Raw genomic sequence first — 19199 nt, 5'->3', positions numbered from 1 at the left:
GGGTTCGGTCAATCTGCTGGATTATTTTTTTCCTCTCCTCAGTCTCCGGGCCAACGTAATGTCCAGTATGGTCAGGCTCCCCGTAATAAAGTGTGACAAAATCGAAATCTTCTTTAGCAAACCAGTTCATGACAATGTCGATGTTCTCTCGCCACTCGCTCTCGTTGCTGTCGGGGTGGTCGGAGGATTCGGCCAAGCTCCTTGTGACCGACTGACCACTGTAGTTGGCGTTGCCCCCTGGATAGTGGAAAGAGGCAGCTTTTTTCCCCTATCCAAGACAAAAAGAAAGAAAGAAGTTAAGAAAAAAAGAAATAAGAAAGAGAAAGAAAAAAAGAAAGGAAGGAAGGATGAAAGAAAGAGAAAAAAGAAGAAAAGGGAAAAAGAAATGAAGGGAGAAAGACAAGGAAGGAAGGAAGGAAGGAAGGAAGGAAGGAAGGAAGGAAGGAAGGAAGGGAGAAAGAAAAAGAAAAAAGAGACAAGGAAGGGAGAAATAAAATAAGGAAGAAAAAAAGGAAAGGAAGGGAGGAAGAAAGGAAAAAAGGAAGGAAAGAAAGAGAAAAAGAAAAAGAAAGAAAAAAGGAAGGAAGGATGAAAAAGAAAGGAAAGAGAGAAAAAGGAAAGGAAGGAAGAAAAGAAAGAAAGGAAGGAAGGAAGGAAGGAAGAAAGAAAAAGAAAAAAGGGAAGGAAGGAAGAAATGAAATAAGGAAAAAAGAAGAAAAACAAAGAAAGAAAGAAAGAAAGAAAGAAAGAAAGAAAGAAAGAAAGAAAGAAAGAAAGGAAAGGAAGGAAGAAAGAAAAAGGAAGGAAGGAAGGGAGAAAGAAAGAAAAAAGGAAGGAAGGAAGAAATGAAATAAGGAAGAAGAAAGAAAGAAAGAAAGAAAGAAAGAAAGAAAGAAAGAGAAAGAAAGAAAGAAAGAAAGAAAGAAAAAGAAAGGGAGGAAGGGAGAAAGGGAGGAAAGAAGGAAGGAAAAGGAAAGAAAAAAGAAAGAGAGAGAGAGAGAATTGATGGCATGTATGAAAATCGTAAAACTCGCTGCAAGCAGACTCTGTGGCCAACTGGATAGTACAAATATTGATCACTTATTTTTCTGTCATTTCTGTACTCAGGGAAACTACTTTCTGTTGCAAGTCTTCACTATAAAACTTAAGGCATCCAGAACAAATAAACAAAACACTCAAAACATCTTACAATTAAATTTATGAGCGTGACTGCAAATTACTTCATGAGTATCTGGGAATAAGTGCCATTGAAATGAATATTGCTTTCTTCCGAATATGTGAGTCTAACCTGAAAACACATTAAGCTTTAAGCAGAAATATATTTTTTCTCCAAAATTATAGAGTTTTTAAAATAATAATAATAATAATAATAATAATAATAATAATAATAATAATAATAATAATAATAATAATAATAATAATGATAATGATATGAATTTCAAAATAGCAGTCGTCAGGCATTATTCTTCTTACAACTCTTATTGTTATTCTGCTGAATTTAATTTCTAAAGTGCTAAGCTGGGGTGGTAAAGTAATAATATTCTTACTGACATTTAATATCCTGGGAAAAGGTCAAATTCAGTATAAAATCTAAGTTGACAAAGCAGACAGATCTTGCAAAGGAATAAAAGAGGAATTTAAGTTCTTAATGTCAGAGCAAGAGTGATGTCCCACATATTTCAAAACATTGCTTTTTGCAGGGGACAAGCCTACATTTCCCCCTTAGAAGTAAAACCTACTATATTCAGAGGATCCAAATCCAGATGAACATTCACAGAGTCCTTGCTATTGGCAACACAAAAGTAATGCAACTGTTCTGGAAATTTAAGTGGCTGCGTTGGTTGGTAGCCATTTGTAGGGTCTGTGACAATTCGCCACGGCCAACTCAGCGCAGCCAACTCATGGCCAACTCGCTGCAGAAGAGTTACACTGGTGTTAAAGAAATAGGGGATCATTGAAGAAAGGATGCAAAAGGAGGGACAGAATGAAATGTGAATGGCAAAAATTAAAATGATTTTTTAAAATTTATTTTAAATAATTAAATAGAATTGTTAAATTCTCCCGCACCGAGTTGGCCCACAGTGAGTTGGCCGTGGAGAGTTGTCCCATTCTGCATTTGTACTACAGGTAGTCCTCAACTTGCCACCCCAATTGCGCCTGAAATTTCTGTTGATAAGTGAGACATTTGCTAGGTGAGTTATGCCCCATTTTGCCACCTTTCTTGCCACGGTGGTTGTTAAATTAGTAATATGGCTGTTAATGGGGAAATCTGACTTCCCCCATTGCCTTGGCTTGTCAGAAAGTCGCAAAAGGGGATCATATGATCCCAGGACATTGCAACAGTCATATTGAACTCTATGGTCAGCTCTGCTACTCAGTTCCTTTACAGGTTTTGTTGGTAGGATAAAATAGGTCAATCATTTCTGTGGTGTATACAGTTATGAGTTTGGAGGAGGACGATATAAGCGTTAGTAATTACAGGATGTGATTCCGAACAGAAATGAGCAGAAGGCAGCAGCAACAGATATTTGTCCCCAGCAGTATTTTTATCAGGTCGAAGAGATGGTATAGGACAATAGTGGTCAGCCAACTGCTTTTTAAAACATTGACTTTTTGAGCACTAAAATGTCACCAATTGGCAGGGATGCTGATAGCATTGTACAGAGCCATTAATATCCCCGGTGCCTTATAGACTTTTGCAGGTTGAAATACTTCCATGTCAGCTCAAGTATTCTTTTTTAAATTTATTTACTTGTTTATTTATTTTTTTTAAAAAAGGGTAGGCTGTTCTTTCTTTTTGTGATTTGCTAAGTTCCATTGCAAGGGGGATTTGATCTCAGCATCTAGAATTCATTAAGAAAAATTCCAAAACCATTTTCTCTTTTATGATGGAAAATGAGAGTGGGTAGAGAAAAATCTCTCTCTCTCTCTCTCTCTCTCTGTGTGTGTGTGTGTGTGTGTGTGTGTGTGTAACACCAATGTTTGGCTGAATAAGGCTTCCCAGAGAGTAGCGGTCAAGCTATACTTGATTGCCAGCCCTTGATTAACCCAGCAGTGTGCTGTAGCTGCCAAAAAAAGCCAATGCAGTCCTAGGCTGCATCAGGACAGCATCAAGATCACATGAAGTGATCATATCGCTTTATAATGCACTGGTGAGACCACACTTGGAATATTGTGCCTGGTTTTGGTCATCACGATACAAAAAAGATGCTGAGACTCTGGAAAGTGTACAGAGAAGAGCAACAAAGATGATTAGGGGCAGTGGTGGGATTCAGCTGGTTCGCACCTTTTCAGCAGAACCGGTAGCTAATTTTTTGTTGCCCAGGCCTAGAATGGACTTCCAGATGCGGCATCTACACAGAAAACCGGTTGTTCACCTATTTGAATCCCACCACTGATTAGGGGTCCAGAAGGTAAAGCATACAATGAATGATTGAGAGAACTGGGTATATCTAATCTAATGAAGAGTACGGCTAGGGGTGACATGATAGCAATCTTCCACTATCTGAGGGAGTGTCACAGAGAAGAGAAGGTCAACCTATTGTCCAAAGCACCTGAGGGCAAGGCAAGAACTAGTAGATGGGAGCTTATCACAGCGTGATCTAACCTAGAATTAAGGAGAAATTTTCTGTCAGCAACAACATCAGTGGAGTAGCCAAACCCAAGTCCTTCCAGTGGAAAGGCTTGCCTTCAGAAGTTGTGGGTGTTCCACCACTGGAGGTTTTAAAAAAGAGATTGGATCTCTCCAGAATGATATAGGGCAGTAGTGGTGAACCTTTTGGAGACCGAGTGCCCAAACTGCAACCCCAAACCCACTTACGTATCTTCGGGTGCCGGATGGGTGTGGCCCATTGGCTGGGCGTGGCTGCAGTGGTAACGGCATACTGGGTGGGACTAAAAAGTTCAATCAATCAATTCCAACTTTGCGAGAGATTTTTTTTCCCTGCGAGAAGTTGAAATTGATTGATTGAACCTTTTTTTTGTTTTGCACACAGCAGCGAAGGCCTAAACTAAAGTGAAAAGGTTTTATAAAACCCAGCTGAAGGCCTAGGACTGGGGCAACGGCACACGTGCCCACAGAGAGGGCTCTGCATGCCACCTGTGACACGCATGCCATAGGTTCGCTACCACTGGTATAGGGTCTCCTGCTTAAATAGGGGGATGGACCAGAAGACCTCCAAGGTCCCTTCCAATGCAATTATTATGTATTCTGTATCCTTTGTCGAGGGTCTTCGGATTCCCTTCTTTTCCTCCTTAGACTGAGCAGCCCGTTGAATTTCCATTGAATCAAAACCTGACCAGCGATTTCCTTCCTTTCTTAATTCCAACCGAACAATTTAATAAAACTCTCTTACAACCTAATTATCTTGAAACTAGAGAGTATTTACTGTTCCTGCCTCCCTGTTTTATTAACATAATCAACTTTACTAGCAGCTATACACTTGCAGTATTATCAGTTTTACTGGGAACACTATTTCCTTCCTTTTATTAGCACAATTCTTATTGTTCCTGAAAAGTTTGGCAGTGAGACAGCTGGTGGATTTTCTCCCTCGCTATTTCCTATCTGCCATCCTCATTCTTTGCACCGTATCCTTTGCTTATTCAAATTAAAGTGTTTTGTATCTCCGAGCTTCTGCTTCTCAAGATGGTTTTCAATTTGACATAAGCTAGATTTAAGTTGCGTGAGCTTTTTAAAATTCTTGTTCCATGTGTCATTTGAATTAGCATCACCCTTTTCCCTGTCTGAGGGCAAAGAAATCATCGCCACATTCACCGTTGCTAAGCAAAAGAATGTAAGTAATAGAAAAGAAAAGAAGAAGAAGAAGAAAAAAAAATAAACCATATTGTTTTGTAAGAGTTTTTCGAGGCTGCCATGTTGTCCGATGGCCTACTTAGCCTTGTGCTAAACAATGTAATGTACATTCTGAGGAATATATTTGGCTCCTAAAATGATAGATCAATGCATTACTAGAAAACCAAATGAAATCAAATCATATTTATTTCATTTAATTGTTCAAGTAACATTGGTGGATATCCCACTCCCCTGTTCAACTCTAAATTGCACACAATCTGGCAGGTTTAAATATGCAAACAGCCAAGCTGTTTAGGTGATTTCTCAGAGTTCAGATAACAAATAAATGCAATTCACAGAATACAGAACAACAGAGTTGGAAGGGACCTTGGAGGTCTTCTAGTCCAACCCCTTGCACAAGCAGGAAATCCTACACCATTTCAGACAAGTGTTTGTCCAATCTCTTCTTAAAAACTTCTAGTGTTGCAGAACCCACAACTTCTGGAGGCAAGTGGTTCCAATGATTAATTGTTCTAACTGTCAGAAAATTCCTCCTTAGTTCCAGGTTGCTTCTCTCCTTGATTAGGTAAAGGTAAAGGTAAAGGTTCCCCCGCACATGCGTGCTAGTCGCTTCCGACTCTAGGGGCTGGTGCTCATCTCTGTTTCAAAGCCGAAGAGCTGGCGCTTGTCCGAGGACGTCTCCGTGGACTAGACGCCAAAGGCGCATGGAATGCTGTTACCTTCCCACCGGAGTGGTCCCTATTTTTCTACTTGTATTTTTACGTGCTTTTGAACTGCTAGGTTGGCAGAAGCTGGGATGAGTAACAGGCGCTCACTCTGTTACGCGGCACTCAGGATTTGACCCGCCAAACTGCCGACCATCTGATTGACAAGCTCAGCGTCCTAACCCACTGAGCCACCCATCTATTGCTTCTTGTCCTGCCTTCTGGTGCTTTGGAGAATAGGCTGACCCCCCACTTCCCTGTGACACTCCCTCAAGTACTGGAAGACGGCTATCATATCACCCATAGTCCTTCTGTTCGTTAAACTAGACATACCCAATTCCAGCAACCATTCTTTATATGCTTTAGCCTCCAGTCCCTTAATCATCTTTAATTAGCCAAGCAGATGCAAGAAATGATCTCAGCAAAATAAGGAGGGCCACAACATAGTACTGTATAGCACAACATAAACTAAGACTGGACACATTGCATTAAACCACTGTGTAGCTTAATTTTGTTTTGTTTCAAGCCATATTTTTTTCAAACCATAGTGGTTTGTGGAATGTGGTTGAGGCTTCAGTTGGATGGACGAAGCATGCTGAGCAAACCAACTGTAACTAAGCCATAGCTTAAGGCAGTGATTCCCAACCTTGACACGTTTAAGATGGATGGATTTCAACTCTCAAAATTCCCCAGCCTCATAGAAATCAAGCCATGATGATCATTGAAGTAGCCGAAGGACCACTCGGGACGACAGGCTAGTAACAACAGATTTATTTAAGAGCAAAGGCAAACATAGAATAACTGTCCGGCTTTTATAGCCGGCAGCTGGTAGTGAGAACCAATCAGCGGTGTCCGTTTTGGCGCCCTGTCAGGCAGGGACCAATCCGCGTCGTCTTTTGTTGACAGCTCCGGCTTCCGCGTGTCTTGGTGTTTTGACAGCCGCGAGCTGTCAGTGGTTGCGCCTGCGCTGTATGGTGGATGCTTTGACAGCTCAGGCTTCTTCGTAGTCCGGCGTTTGACAGCCGCGAGCTGTCAGTGGTGGCGCCTGCGCGGTGCGGGGAACTTTGACAGCTGTCAAAGTTCCCGCGTGTTTTCTTGTCAGGCTGCTTTAGTTTATACGCTTGCTGCTGCCGTATTATTTGAACATTTAACATATATACATCTCTCTCAGGGGATTGTTTACGTATATAACACACCCCTTACCCCTCCCCTGGTGCGTTTCCATCTTCTTGGATGTTTGAACCTGCCCACTGATAGTCTTTTAGGTAGGTGGGTGGTCTCCGATTCCTGTTTGAGCGGCGAAGGGGTGGAGGGTGGTGAGGTTCCGGGTCTTCGTTTTGGTGTTCTTCTTCCTGGTTTGGAATAGGCAGCATTTCCGGTGGGAGCTGTATGCTGGCATTGGTTGGTTGCCCAGAATTGTGTGGTGGTTGTCTGGGTCTGAGCTGATCAATATGGCGGCGTATGTTGCCCTGTGCTTGCGTAGCTATAAGGTATGAGATGGGCCCTGTTTGTTTTATTACTGTTCCTTGGACCCACTTGTTTTTATCTGTGTATGATCGTGCCCAAATCAATTGTCCTGGGTTGAGTGTGCGGGTAGGGTGGGGGTGTGGTTCTTTTTCTGGATACGTGTCAGGGTGCAGTCTGTCCAGACGTGTTATTAGCCTTCTCCCCCATCTTAATTCTGCTGGTGATTTGCCGGTCGTAGAGCATGGTGTTGTGTGTTGTGCTAAGAGGAACTGGCTGAGGCGCCTCTGCCAGTTTCCTTTAACGAATTTTTTTAATGCTTCTTTCGTGGATCGTACCATAATTTCAGCCATTCCGTTTGACGAAGGGTGGAACGGCGCCGACGTGACCAGCCTAATACAATTCTTCATAGCGAAGATCTGAAATTCACGAGAGGTGAATTGAGGCCCGTTGTCAGAAACTATGGTGTCAGGTAAGCCGTGCGTAGCGAATATTTTTCGTAAAGCTTGAATAGTGGCTTGGGACGTTATTGTTCTAAGGGGGGTGACTTCCAGCCATTTTGAGTGGCTGTCTACTACAATTAAGAAACTTTGGCCTTGGATGGGTCCCGCAAAATCTACATGTATACGTGACCAAGGGTTTCTTGTTGTCTCCCATTTATGGATTGGAGCCTGGGGTGGTTCATTCCTGGTCTCTTGACAGGTATAACACCCACCTACGTACTTTTCTATTTGCTTATCTATGCCTGGCCACCACACATAACTTCTAGCCATCGCCTTCATTTTTACAATTCCAGGGTGTCCTTCGTGTAAAATTTGTAATGTTTGGTCTATGTTCCTCTCTGGTATGATGACCCTATTTCCCCACAGCAGGCATCCTCTATGTGTTGAGATCTCATTTTTTCTGTTATAATAAGGTTGGAATTGAGGTTGTGGATTTTGAGCTGGCCAACCTGTTGTGGCCCATTTGAGGATTCTGGCAAGTATTTTATCTTTGGCAGAATTATTAGCTATGATGTTTGCAGTCAGGGGGCATTCTGGAAGTTGGGAGATTGCTAAAATCTGGCTGGCTGGGGCTGGGTCTGGGTCCCTGGTTTGTATGGGCAGTCTGCTGAGGCAGTCAGCATGACCCAATTCTTTACCTGGTTTATGTATTAGTTGATAGGAATAGGCTGCTAAGAAGGTTGACCATCTTAGCATTCTCGGGGAGAGAATTTGTGGAGTAGTTTTGTTCCACGTGAATATGCCTAGCAGGGGTTTGTGATCTGTAATTATAGTAAATGGTCTTCCATACAGGTAATCGTGAAATTTTTTGACCCCTGCTACTATTGCTAGGGCTTCCCTGTCGATTTGGGCGTAGTTTCTTTCAGCTTTGGTTAGAGTGCGTGAATAGAAGGCTATGGGTCTTTGTGTGCCGTCCTTGAATATGTGACTTAAGACAGCCCCGATTCCATAGGGAGAGGCATCGCAAGCGATGCATATTGGGGTGTCCTCCCTGAAAAGGGTGATAGTTGAACTGTGACAGATAATCTTTTTTAATGATTGGAAGCTACTCTCATGTTCTTTGGTCCAGGACCAAGTTGTACCCTTGTCTAGGAGTCTGTGCAGAGGCTCCGCAATAGTGGCCTTATGGGGGATGAAGGCATGGTAAAAATTTAACAATCCTAAAAAGGATTGCAGCTCTTGCTTATTCCTAGGACTGGGTGCGGTTTGAATAGCCTGTAGTTTTTCTGAGGTGGGGTGGATGCCCTGGCTATCTATTTTGTACCCTAGGAATTCAGTGGATGTGACTCCAATAGAGCACTTTTCCCGCTTAAGTTTGAGGCCGGCTTCTCTGAGCCGGCTTAGCACAGCTGACAGCCTGTCAGCTAAGTTCGCTTCGTTTTCTCCGGCGATGAGAACATCGTCGAAGTAGGGGCAGACCCCGGGTATTCCTTTCAGGGTCTTCTCCATGATACCCTGAAATATACCCGGGGCCGCCGATATGCCAAATTGGAGCCTCTTTACCTTAAAGGCACCGCGGTGGGTGACAATTGTCTGGGCCTCCGCAGTGTCCTCCGTGACAGGTAGCTGTAAGTACGCCTGAGCGAGATCGAGCTTGGCGAAAAGGGTGCCCGAGCGGATGGAAGCAAATACGTCCCTTACCGCTGGCACCGGGTAGGCATGGGGGCTGAGGGCTAAGTTGACTGTCGCCTTATAATCGGCGCACAGTCTCACTTCCCCATTAGGTTTGATTGGGGTGACGATAGGGGTCTCCCAGGTTCCCCCTTCTGTGGGCTCAAGCACCCCTAGTCCTACGAGGCGATCAAGTTCGTTTTCGATTTTTTCCTTAAGGGCAAAAGGTACCCTCCTGGCTCTTATCTTAACTGGTTGGATTGCAGGGTCTAACTGTAAGGAGATGGGGGGACCCGTGTATTTCCCTAAAGTGCCATCGAAAACGTCGGCGAATTTATCGCAAACGGCTTCTAGGCTGGGTGTTAGGATGGTGTTAACCCCAGTTAAGGCGATACCTAATGGACTGAACCAGTTTAGTCCTATCAAATCGGTGCGGTTCCCTGGTGTGACTAAAACCTCCAGGGGCCCCTTGAACCCCTTGTACTGCACTACGACCTTGGCTTTTCCTTCCACCGGAATGGGGGTTTTCTGGAAGTCAGCTAGGTGTACCTGAGTTTGTTTCAGGGGGATTTGTCCTCGGCCCTTCTGACAGATCTCCTGATAGGTTGTTAGAGAAATTAAGGAAACTGCCGACCCGGAATCTACTTCCATGTGGCAGGGCACCCCCTGAATCCTGACCCAGATCTTAACCTTGGAGCTTATGCTGTTTACCCTGTCCACAATCTCTACCAGGGGCCCTGGGTGGGGTTCTCTGCTGGCCTGGGCAGCTGGCCTACCTGGGGGGTTTGCCTCCACCTCATTGATGTTGTCCCGGCCCTTGCTGCGGCACACCGGCTTGATGTGGCCGGTCTTCCCGCAATTGTGGCATTTCGCGTTCCTAAAACGGCAACCTCCTCGGGCATGATTGCTCCCGCAGCTGGCACAGGCGGCTCGTTGCTCGTAATGCGGTGGCGGTGGAGGGTTCCTGGCTCCCCGGCGGTCCGACGTCTTTCCCCTTCTCGGCTGTCGGTGCTCCATTCGGCGTTGTAGGGCTTCTCCGTCGGTGAAATCTACCGACTCTCCGCTGTCGCTGAAGGCTGCGCTTTCCTGGTAGACGGTCGCGGGGGTCTCTGGGGTCGTGTTGGTCGGCTTCTTCTTGTGGCTGTGTTCGTATGCCATGATCTCCCTGGTCAGCTCGGCCAGGTTCATGTCGGGTTTGGACGTCAGTTTTTTTTGTAGCTTCTCGTCCCTCAGACCGATCACCACCTGGTCTCTGATGCGGTCTTCCAGGTCGGGGAAGCAGCAGTTCCTTGCGGCATGCCTGACCCCGGCGATGAATTCGTTGGCGGGCTCGTCCTGCCGTTGTTTCTTTTGCGCGAATTGCACCCGCCAGTATAGTTCTGATCGAGCCGGCATGTAGTATTTGCTCAGCTGGTCCACCAAGTCCGCGTAGGAGACTTCAGTGATGGGCACTGGGCTGAACAACCCGACGGCTGCATCGTACACCGGGGGCCCGCTGATGTACAGCAGAGCGGCGGCCTTTGCTCGGTCGTCAGTGATCTTACTGACGAGGAGGAATCCCTCGACTTGGCCGAGGTGTGATTGCCATCTCTCGGGATGGCGGGTATCAAACTCCCTCACACGGCCGAAGTTTGCCATGTCGTCCGGTCCTGGGTTGCTCCGATGGAAGTTAAAACTTCCGTGACAGCTCTTGCCGGGAACTCCCTTCCTCGGCCGTGACTTCAGCTCCGGAGCGATCCCATCCTCGTCGCCAGTGAAGTAGCCGAAGGACCACTCGGGACGACAGGCTAGTAACAACAGATTTATTTAAGAGCAAAGGCAAACATAGAATAACTGTCCGGCTTTTATAGCCGGCAGCTGGTAGTGAGAACCAATCAGCGGTGTCCGTTTTGGCGCCCTGTCAGGCAGGGACCAATCCGCGTCGTCTTTTGTTGACAGCTCCGGCTTCCGCGTGTCTTGGTGTTTTGACAGCCGCGAGCTGTCAGTGGTTGCGCCTGCGCTGTATGGTGGATGCTTTGACAGCTCAGGCTTCTTCGTAGTCCGGCGTTTGACAGCCGCGAGCTGTCAGTGGTGGCGCCTGCGCGGTGCGGGGAACTTTGACAGCTGTCAAAGTTCCCGCGTGTTTTCTTGTCAGGCTGCTTTAGTTTATACGCTTGCTGCTGCCGTATTATTTGAACATTTAACATATATACATCTCTCTCAGGGGATTGTTTACGTATATAACACAATCATTGGATCCATTACCTGATTTTGAGCTGTGATCCAGAGGGGAAGAACTCCATTGTCCCACCATTCAGTCTTATTCTGGGTTTGTTTATAGCCGTACTTCTGTAGAGTTTCTGTGTTGAACATCATATTATGGATGACTCCATGATCTTCAATCCAGCGACCTGGAAAAATAAGATGAGAAAAAAAATGAAAAGTGGCAAAGGACAAGTTTTCTAGGAGTCCTGCAGCATCCATCCACTCTAACTACACAAAGGAATTGCACAACAGCTTGAAAGTGTGGCTGAAGAAATGTGGTTTAAGTTGAAGGCAAAGGAAAAGAAAACTCTTCAATTTTTTGAGTCTAGAGAAATGGAACAGTGGGCATAAACTTTGCCCTTTGGAGAAAGAGAGAAGACCTCCACAGTCCAGGTTCATCTTCAGAACTTGAGGAACCGAATGGACTTCTTTGTTGCCCTTCAGAACCTCAGCTTGTTCTTCATCCTTGGACTTCACAAATACTTCCTTCATCTGAAACTTGGAAGCAGCTGCCGTTAGAACCCAACTGTCTTTGTCATCAGGAAAGAAATAAAGACACGAAAACCTGAACAGGCACTGCCTAGTGAGCAGATGTTTACTCAGCAATGAATGGGAAAAGCTTTCATCTCCTCTAAGCAATTGAAAACAAAAGGAGAATTCCTTCTCTAGAGACTATTCTCCAGCATCTGTTGCTTCTGTTGATTATGAGGGAAAGGAGCCAAGGCAAGCAATGTAGGGACAATGCAACATCAATGTCTTCTGCATTAAGCCTTCTTAGGGGCCTACTTAAAGCAGTTTAGCAGTATCTTCCAAATGGCTTGCGGGGTGACCTACTGTGTATATGTGTGTGTAAATCAACTATCTTCCAAAGAACAGAGGAACCCAGCACATCCAGTAGTACTGAAGCTACATTCAGCTAAGGCTTGTACACAGCTACTTTTTGGTGCCCAACTAGGACCTGATACTTCTTTTCTACTAATGAGTATGGTTCAGGACAATCTCACAAAAATGTCAACATCTGGGGCTGAAAAATGCTTTTCCAAAAAGCAAGGGAGCTTTCTTGGTTTTTCCTTGAAGACATTTCACTACTTGTCCAAGAAGCTTCTTCAGGTCTTCTTGGAGGAGAAGCTGAAGAAGCTTCTTGAATGAGAAGTGAAATGTCTTCAAGGAAAAGCCAAGGAAGTCCAGTTGCCTTTTGGAAAAGCGGCTTTGGGACAACCGTGACCCGGATGACTGAGAATCTCCATCGACATCAACATCTGGGCTTTTCCAGGGAAGCATTCCTAATGATGGGTTATGAATATGCACTCAGCGCGTTTAAGCAACATATCAAAAACCTGGAAGTTCAACAGGACCAATGAAATCATTGTTATGGTCATACACAACACGACTAGTCTGCTGTATTTAAGAGCATTGTTTTCTGAACAGCCAAGCCCCTTTTTATAAACCAGTGTGATACTTAAAACCCAGTTAACTGTTGTCAGATTCCAAAGAGCACTAACTTTAGCAAACTTCAACATTCTCCCCACCATAGTTTTGGAGGGCTGATACAAAAAGGATGAAAGTGTGCCCCCTGTGGGAAAGGAGCTGATATACAGTATTGTACCCTCTACCACAGGGGTGTCAAACTCAATTTCACTGAGGGCCACATCAGCATTGCGGTTTCCCTCAGGGGGCCGGGTGGGTATGGCCTGGGTGGGCGTGGCCTACTGGGTGGGCGTGGCTAGAGTGCGTATGGCCTACTGGGTGGGCGTGGCCAGCTCTACATCATTCGCATCATGGGTGCCTATAGGGGCCTGGGCAGGAGTGGGACAGATCTGGGGGTCTCTGGCAGGAGGAGGGTCTCTGGGCCAGGGCCAAGGCAGTGGGGGCCGTTCCCTCACTGTTTCCAGGATGGCTTCGCGGGCCGCATGAAACCACTTCGCGGGCCGGATCTGGCCCCTGGGCCTTGTGTTTGACATGTCTGCTCTACCAGGACTCAAGAACTGGCCTTATAACTCCTTACTTGGTAAAAAAACCCTTGGAAATTCTAGACTTTTTTTTAGGTACAGTTATTGTTATCTGATCAGAATGATCCAGTCTCCTTGAACGTAGCAAAATTTTGTTATACTGCTGGTAGAATTAGGCAGACTTTGATTATCCACTGAGGAAGCCACCGCCAATTGCAATATTTTAGCATGTTTTGCTTTTATTTTTTTAAATTTTTGTATGCATTTTTGTTTGCAGTTCTGGTCAGTGGCTGTAATAAAGACCATTCATTCATTCATTCATTCATTCATTCATTCATTCATTCATTCATTCATTCTTCTAAAGCAGCGGCTCCCAACCTTTTCTATACCCCACACCCTAGAACGCTTCTGATATATTCTCACACCCCTTACAAAAGTTCAAAATTATGGCAACGAATTATGCATATACACTATAATTTTGAAACTTCTAAACCCAAGTTTTTGCACCCCTTGGAATATCATTTCGCACCTGAAATGTAACGATTCTTATTTAAATTAACTGAATAATTACGCTGTCTACCCATGGCAGTTTGTCTGCCATATGTATACAGATAGTCCTCGATTTACAGCCACAGTTGAGCCCCAAATTTCTGTTGCTAAGTGAGACATTTGTTAAGTTAGTGTTGCCCCATTTTATGACCTTCCTTGCCATAGTTGTTAAGTGAATCACTGCAGTTCTTAAGTTAATAATATGGTTGTTAAGTGAATCTGGCTTTCCCAGTGACTTTGCTTTCCAGAAGATCACAAAAGGGGATCTTCTGAACCTGGGACACTGCAACTGTCATAAATATGAGTCAGCAGCCAAGCGTCTGAATTTTGATCACACAGCCAGGGGGATGCTGCAACAGACATAAAGGTTGAAAACGGTCCTAAGTTGCTTTTTTCTAGTGCCATTATAACTTTGGACGATCACCGAATGAACTGTTGTAAGTTGAGGCAACTATCTGTACCGTGGGCCCTTGGTACTCAACAGCTTTGAAACTCATCGAATTTGGTACTCAGTGCATTTGGATGCAAAATTTTTGTCCCAGTACTCATTGTTTGTTTAGTATTCAATGCATAGCCTGAGTGCTGGGATTCAAATATGAGAACAACCAGTTCTCTGTGTGGATGCTGCTTCCAGAAGTCCATTCTGGGCCTGGGCAACAAAAAAATTAGCTACCGGTTCTGCTGAAATGGTGCGAACTGGCTGAATCCCACCACTGCATAAGCTAGAACTTGTCATTGTTGGCTTCCTTGTGACTCACTAAATTATTCCTTATGGGAAAAAATTGTTTGGTGCTCATAGTTTTTGATACTCATCGTACCTCCCAGAACCAATTAATAAAGAGTACTGAAGTACCATTGCATTCATTCATTCATTCATTCATTCATTCATTCATTTATTCTGTAACTTGTTTAGAGTGGTTTAGATTGTTCTATTCTGTTACTAAGATACAAAATGATTTTTGGATTGGGCCCACATGTGAACATCTGAAATTCCACTGTGTTTTTCTCTTCCCACTTCTCCAAGAAGAAAAAAAAAATGCTTGCTAGCCTCTGCTTTATTTTAACCTCATGAAATTATACCCTAGAATTAATTAGGTGCAGACGTTGCCCTTTCTAACCAATCACATTCAAACACTAATTAAATCATTATCTTGGTAATGCATTTACTTTAAGGGAAAGTCTTTCTAATGAGGAATATTAATTAAAACCTGTTGAATGACTTGTAAGCATATAAGCATATCGCCTGTCTGCTTTAATTAATTTCCGGTAAATAATGAGCACATATAAACATGTAATTTGCCTTACAGATATTTAGAGCTGACTTGAACTTAGTCAGCCTTAAAGGAAAAAAAATTCTCAGTTTTTCAGAACTTGTCTTTAAGGAAAATATGGAAAATGATTTTTTTAACTGTAAACATAATGTACATAAAGAACAGATTTTCTATTGTCTCTTAGCTATAAGGATTATGCTGGGTTCACACATTATATTAATGTATAGGGTGCGTGTTTGTGGTTTTGACTTAGCACACCAGCCCTACTAGGTAGACTAGAACAGGAAATCAACTCTATAAGAGTGGCTAAAATTACTTCATTTGAGAAGAATAAAAGAACAGGATGTTGCAAATCTGATTGTCAGGTACTTCCTCCTCCTCCGTATAATTCACTGAATTAGGGAAACAGCTACTTGAGTTCCTTCCAGATGTTATCCCATTTTTCTAGACTTCAAAAATACTTCATCCCTTTTAGCATGGAAAGCAGTTTCTACATATTTCCGACAAGGCCATCTTCCTTACTCTCTAGATGGGCTGATAAAAAGCTGGACATTTTTAAAGGGAGGTTCACTTGTGAATTGATTAATTGATGGAATTGATCAATGTCAGCCCCATTAGATAGACCAGACCAGACCAGAAAACTAACTGTACAGGATGGCTAAAACTACATTTATTGATATTTGCTGCAACAACAGGATTTTGCGAGCCTGATTGTGCTTTATCTCCTTAGTTAAGTCCTTGATCCTAACCAAATGTGATTGTTTTGTTAAACATCCCTTCAGATTTTAGAATCTGAAGAAAAAGCTTGCAAGTGTAATTGTGTTGTACCTCTTCCCTGCTTCTTGGTTGTTCTGTGAATTAGAGGGAGAGTTGAGCCACCTGGATCAGAGATCCCCAACTTCTATTCTCATTATGGAAATTCTCAAGTGACTTTTGAATAAGTCAGATGCTCTGTGCTCCATGTGCTTCCTAGAAATGCTGGAGCAAAACTGTCATCTCTGAGATATAAAGTGGAGTACAAATCATCATCATAGACTTCTAGGGAATGTTCCCTGGAAAATAGATATCTGAGCATCTTCCAAATATTATCTGTTGGTTGTGGAGTTAAGACACGTTTCACCCCTCATTGCTTTGTTAATAGAACTCTCATATCTCTATCAGTGCCATCTCCCTCACTGTCTATAATGGACTAGCAATAGCAGTTGCCAAAATTAGATTCCTTACAACTTCTGTTTAAGTAAAGGTAAAGGTTCCCCCGCATATGCGTGCTAGTTGTTTCCGACTCTAGGGGCCGGTGCTCATCTCCGTTTCATAGCCGAAGAGCCAGTGTTTGTCCGAGGACGCGGTCATGTGGCCGGCATGACTAGACACCAAAGGCGCACGGAACGCTGTTACCTTCCCACCGGAGTGGTCCCTAGTTTTCTACTTGCATTTTTACGTGCTTTCGAACTGCTAGGTTGGCAGAAGCTGGGACGAGTAACAGGCGCTCAACTCTGTTACGCGGCACTCGGGATTCGACCCGCCAAACTGCCAACCTTCTGATCGACAAGCTCAGCATCCTAACCCACTGAGCCACCGCATCCCTGAACATTAAGTGTTTGACTTGGACCATAGAACACAGAACATAGAATAATAGAGTTGGAAGGGATCTTGGAGGTCTTCTAGTCCAACCCTCTGCTCGAGCAGGAGACCCTATACCTATACCATTTCAGAAAAGGGTTGTCCACTTTCTTTTTGAAAACCTCCAGTGGTGGAGCACCCACAACTTCTAAAGGCAAGTTATTCCATGGGTTGATTGCTCTCACCATTAGGAAATTCGAGCAGGAGTCCCTACATCATTACAGACAACTGGCTGTCCAGTCTCCTCTTAAAATCCTTGAGTGATGAAGCACCCTCAACATATGAAGGCAAGCCTTTCTACTATTTAATTGTCCTCACTGTTAGGAAGCTTCTCCTTAATTCCAGGTCGCTTCTCTCATGGATTAGCTTCCATCCCTTGTTTCTTGTCCTGCCCTCTGGTACTTTGGAAAATAAGCTGACCCCCCCTCCTCTTTGTGGCAGCCTCTCAAATACTGGAATACTGCTATCATGTCACCCCTGGTCCTTTTTTCTCTAGACTGGCCATTCCCAAATCCTGCAGCCGTTTTTCCTATGTTTTAGTTTCCAGGCCTTTAATTATCTTAGTTGCTCTTCTTTACACTTTTCCCAAAGTCTCAACATCTTTTGTGTAATGTGGTGACCAAAATTGGATGCAGTATTCCAGGTGTGGCCTCGTTAAGGCTTTATAAAGCGGTACTAATACTTCACGTGATTTTGATTCTATGCCTCTATTTATACAACCAAGGATTGCATTAGCTCTTTTGGCTGCTGCCACACACTGCTGACTGATGTTAAAGTGATTGTATGTTTTAGTCTCCAGGTCCCTAATCATCCTTGTTTCTCTTTTCTGCACTCTTTCCAGAATCTCAACATCTTTTTTATATTGGGGGACCAGAACTGGATGCAGTATTCCGAGTGTGGTCTTACTAAGGCTTTGTAAAATGGTACAGGCAAATCAGGTAGACCCAGATTCTGTCCTCAGCTATGGAAACGCTCAGGTGACTTTTGAATAAGTTATACACACTCTGTGCTCAATGTCCTTCCTAAAATTGCTGGAGGAAAAAAATGTCCATGATGATTGCTGTGAATTTAATGAGATCTTCCTTCTCATCAACCTCTATGGAATCTTCTGCAGAAATCAGGTAAGACTGGAAAAATACAAGATGGCCTTACCTGTGACAATTGTAAAATGTGAAGGCGAAGTCATGGTCACAAAGGGAGGTGTGATGTATTTTGCTTTCACTCCTTCCTTAACCAAATAATCCATGTGTGGGGTATCTACATCCTCATCGTAATTCCATCGGAAGCCATCAAAGGAGATCAGGAGCAGCTTGTGGACACCCGCGGTCTTCTCCTTCGGGACAGCTGGATAGCAAACAACAGCAGCCAGAAGGATCGAATTGAGAGCCAGGATGTTTTGTGTCTTCATTGCGTTGTTCTGGCTTGCAGTTAAAGAGAATGTCTGTTCAATTATCCTTCTGCTTTTCTACTCTCTGATGGTTGTAAAATCCCCAATCTCATCAGAGCAAAGCTCAGCCTAGATAAGATTAGCCCTAGCTGTGTCGCCATCTTGTTGATATCATGGGAGGAAGAGGAGTGGGCCAAATGTTAAGGAAATATATCTATCTGTTAAGATCACACAGATTGGAGCAATGGGGGGGGGGAAGCAGGAAAGAGCAGCAAATTATATTATTTGTTGATGCTGAATGTTTGGGATGCAACAGTTCAGTGATTAATTATTTGAGATGGTGGGGATGGAAGCCAAAAAGTGGCCCTGATTCATTGGAGGGTACACTTTGTAATCATCATCATAATAAAAAACAAATTGGAAAGAGTGATTTGATTAGAATTTATGTGTAATTGCCAAGAGGGATATTAGAAACTATTTCTTTATATATTCTTTTTCCCCCTTTATAATAAACTTTTTTTTTAAAAAAATCGTTTCTATACAGGTAGTCCTTGATTTATGACAATTGATCCCAAAGTTTCTGTTGCTAAGCGAGACATTTGTTAAGTGAATTTTGCCCCCATTTCATGACCTTTCTTGCCACAGTTGTTCAGTGAATCGCTGCAGTTGTTAAGTCGCTAACAGAGCTGATAAGTGAATCTGGCTTCCTATTGACTTTGCTTGTCAGAAGGTCACAAAAGGGGATCACGTGACCCAAAGATGCTGCAACCGTCATAAATATGAGTTGGTTGCCAGAGGTCCAAATTTTGATCCCGTGACCATGGGGATGCTGCAACGGTGGTGTGAAATGATCATGTCACTTTTTTCAGTGCTGTTGTAGCTTTGAACTGTCACTAAGTGAACTGTTCTAAGTTGCAACTACCTGGATCTTTTTCTCCCTTCCCTTCCCTTCCCTTCCCTTCCCTTCCCTTCCCTTCCCTTCCCTTCCCTTCCCTTCCCCCCTTCCCTTCCCTTCCCTTCCCTTCCCCTCTCCTCTCCTCTCCTTCCCCTCTCCTCTCCTTCCTTTTCCTCTCTTTCCTCTCCT

General features: G+C 43.9%; 1 protein-coding gene across 1 annotated transcript in view; it reads right to left on the bottom strand.

Moving 5' to 3' along the window:
* Window positions 1-18136, bottom strand: part of LOC310646166 (ectonucleotide pyrophosphatase/phosphodiesterase family member 7-like) — a gene marked incomplete at both ends in the record, with an annotated part of 20075 nt that extends 1939 nt beyond the window's left edge. The window contains 3 exons of the mRNA XM_083372426.1: window positions 2-268; window positions 11340-11485; window positions 17881-18136. Of these exons, the coding sequence (XP_083228552.1) occupies window positions 2-268; window positions 11340-11485; window positions 17881-18136 (669 nt within the window). The remainder of the gene's footprint in view (window position 1; window positions 269-11339; window positions 11486-17880) is intronic.
* Window positions 18137-19199: the final 1063 nt, after the last annotated feature.

This window comes from Vipera ursinii, assembly GCF_947247035.1.
Source record: "Vipera ursinii genome assembly, chromosome: 13".
Classification (NCBI taxonomy): Eukaryota; Metazoa; Chordata; class Lepidosauria; order Squamata; family Viperidae; genus Vipera; species Vipera ursinii.
Note: the sequence above shows the minus strand (reverse complement) of the source record. Positions and strands in the feature narration are given on the sequence as shown.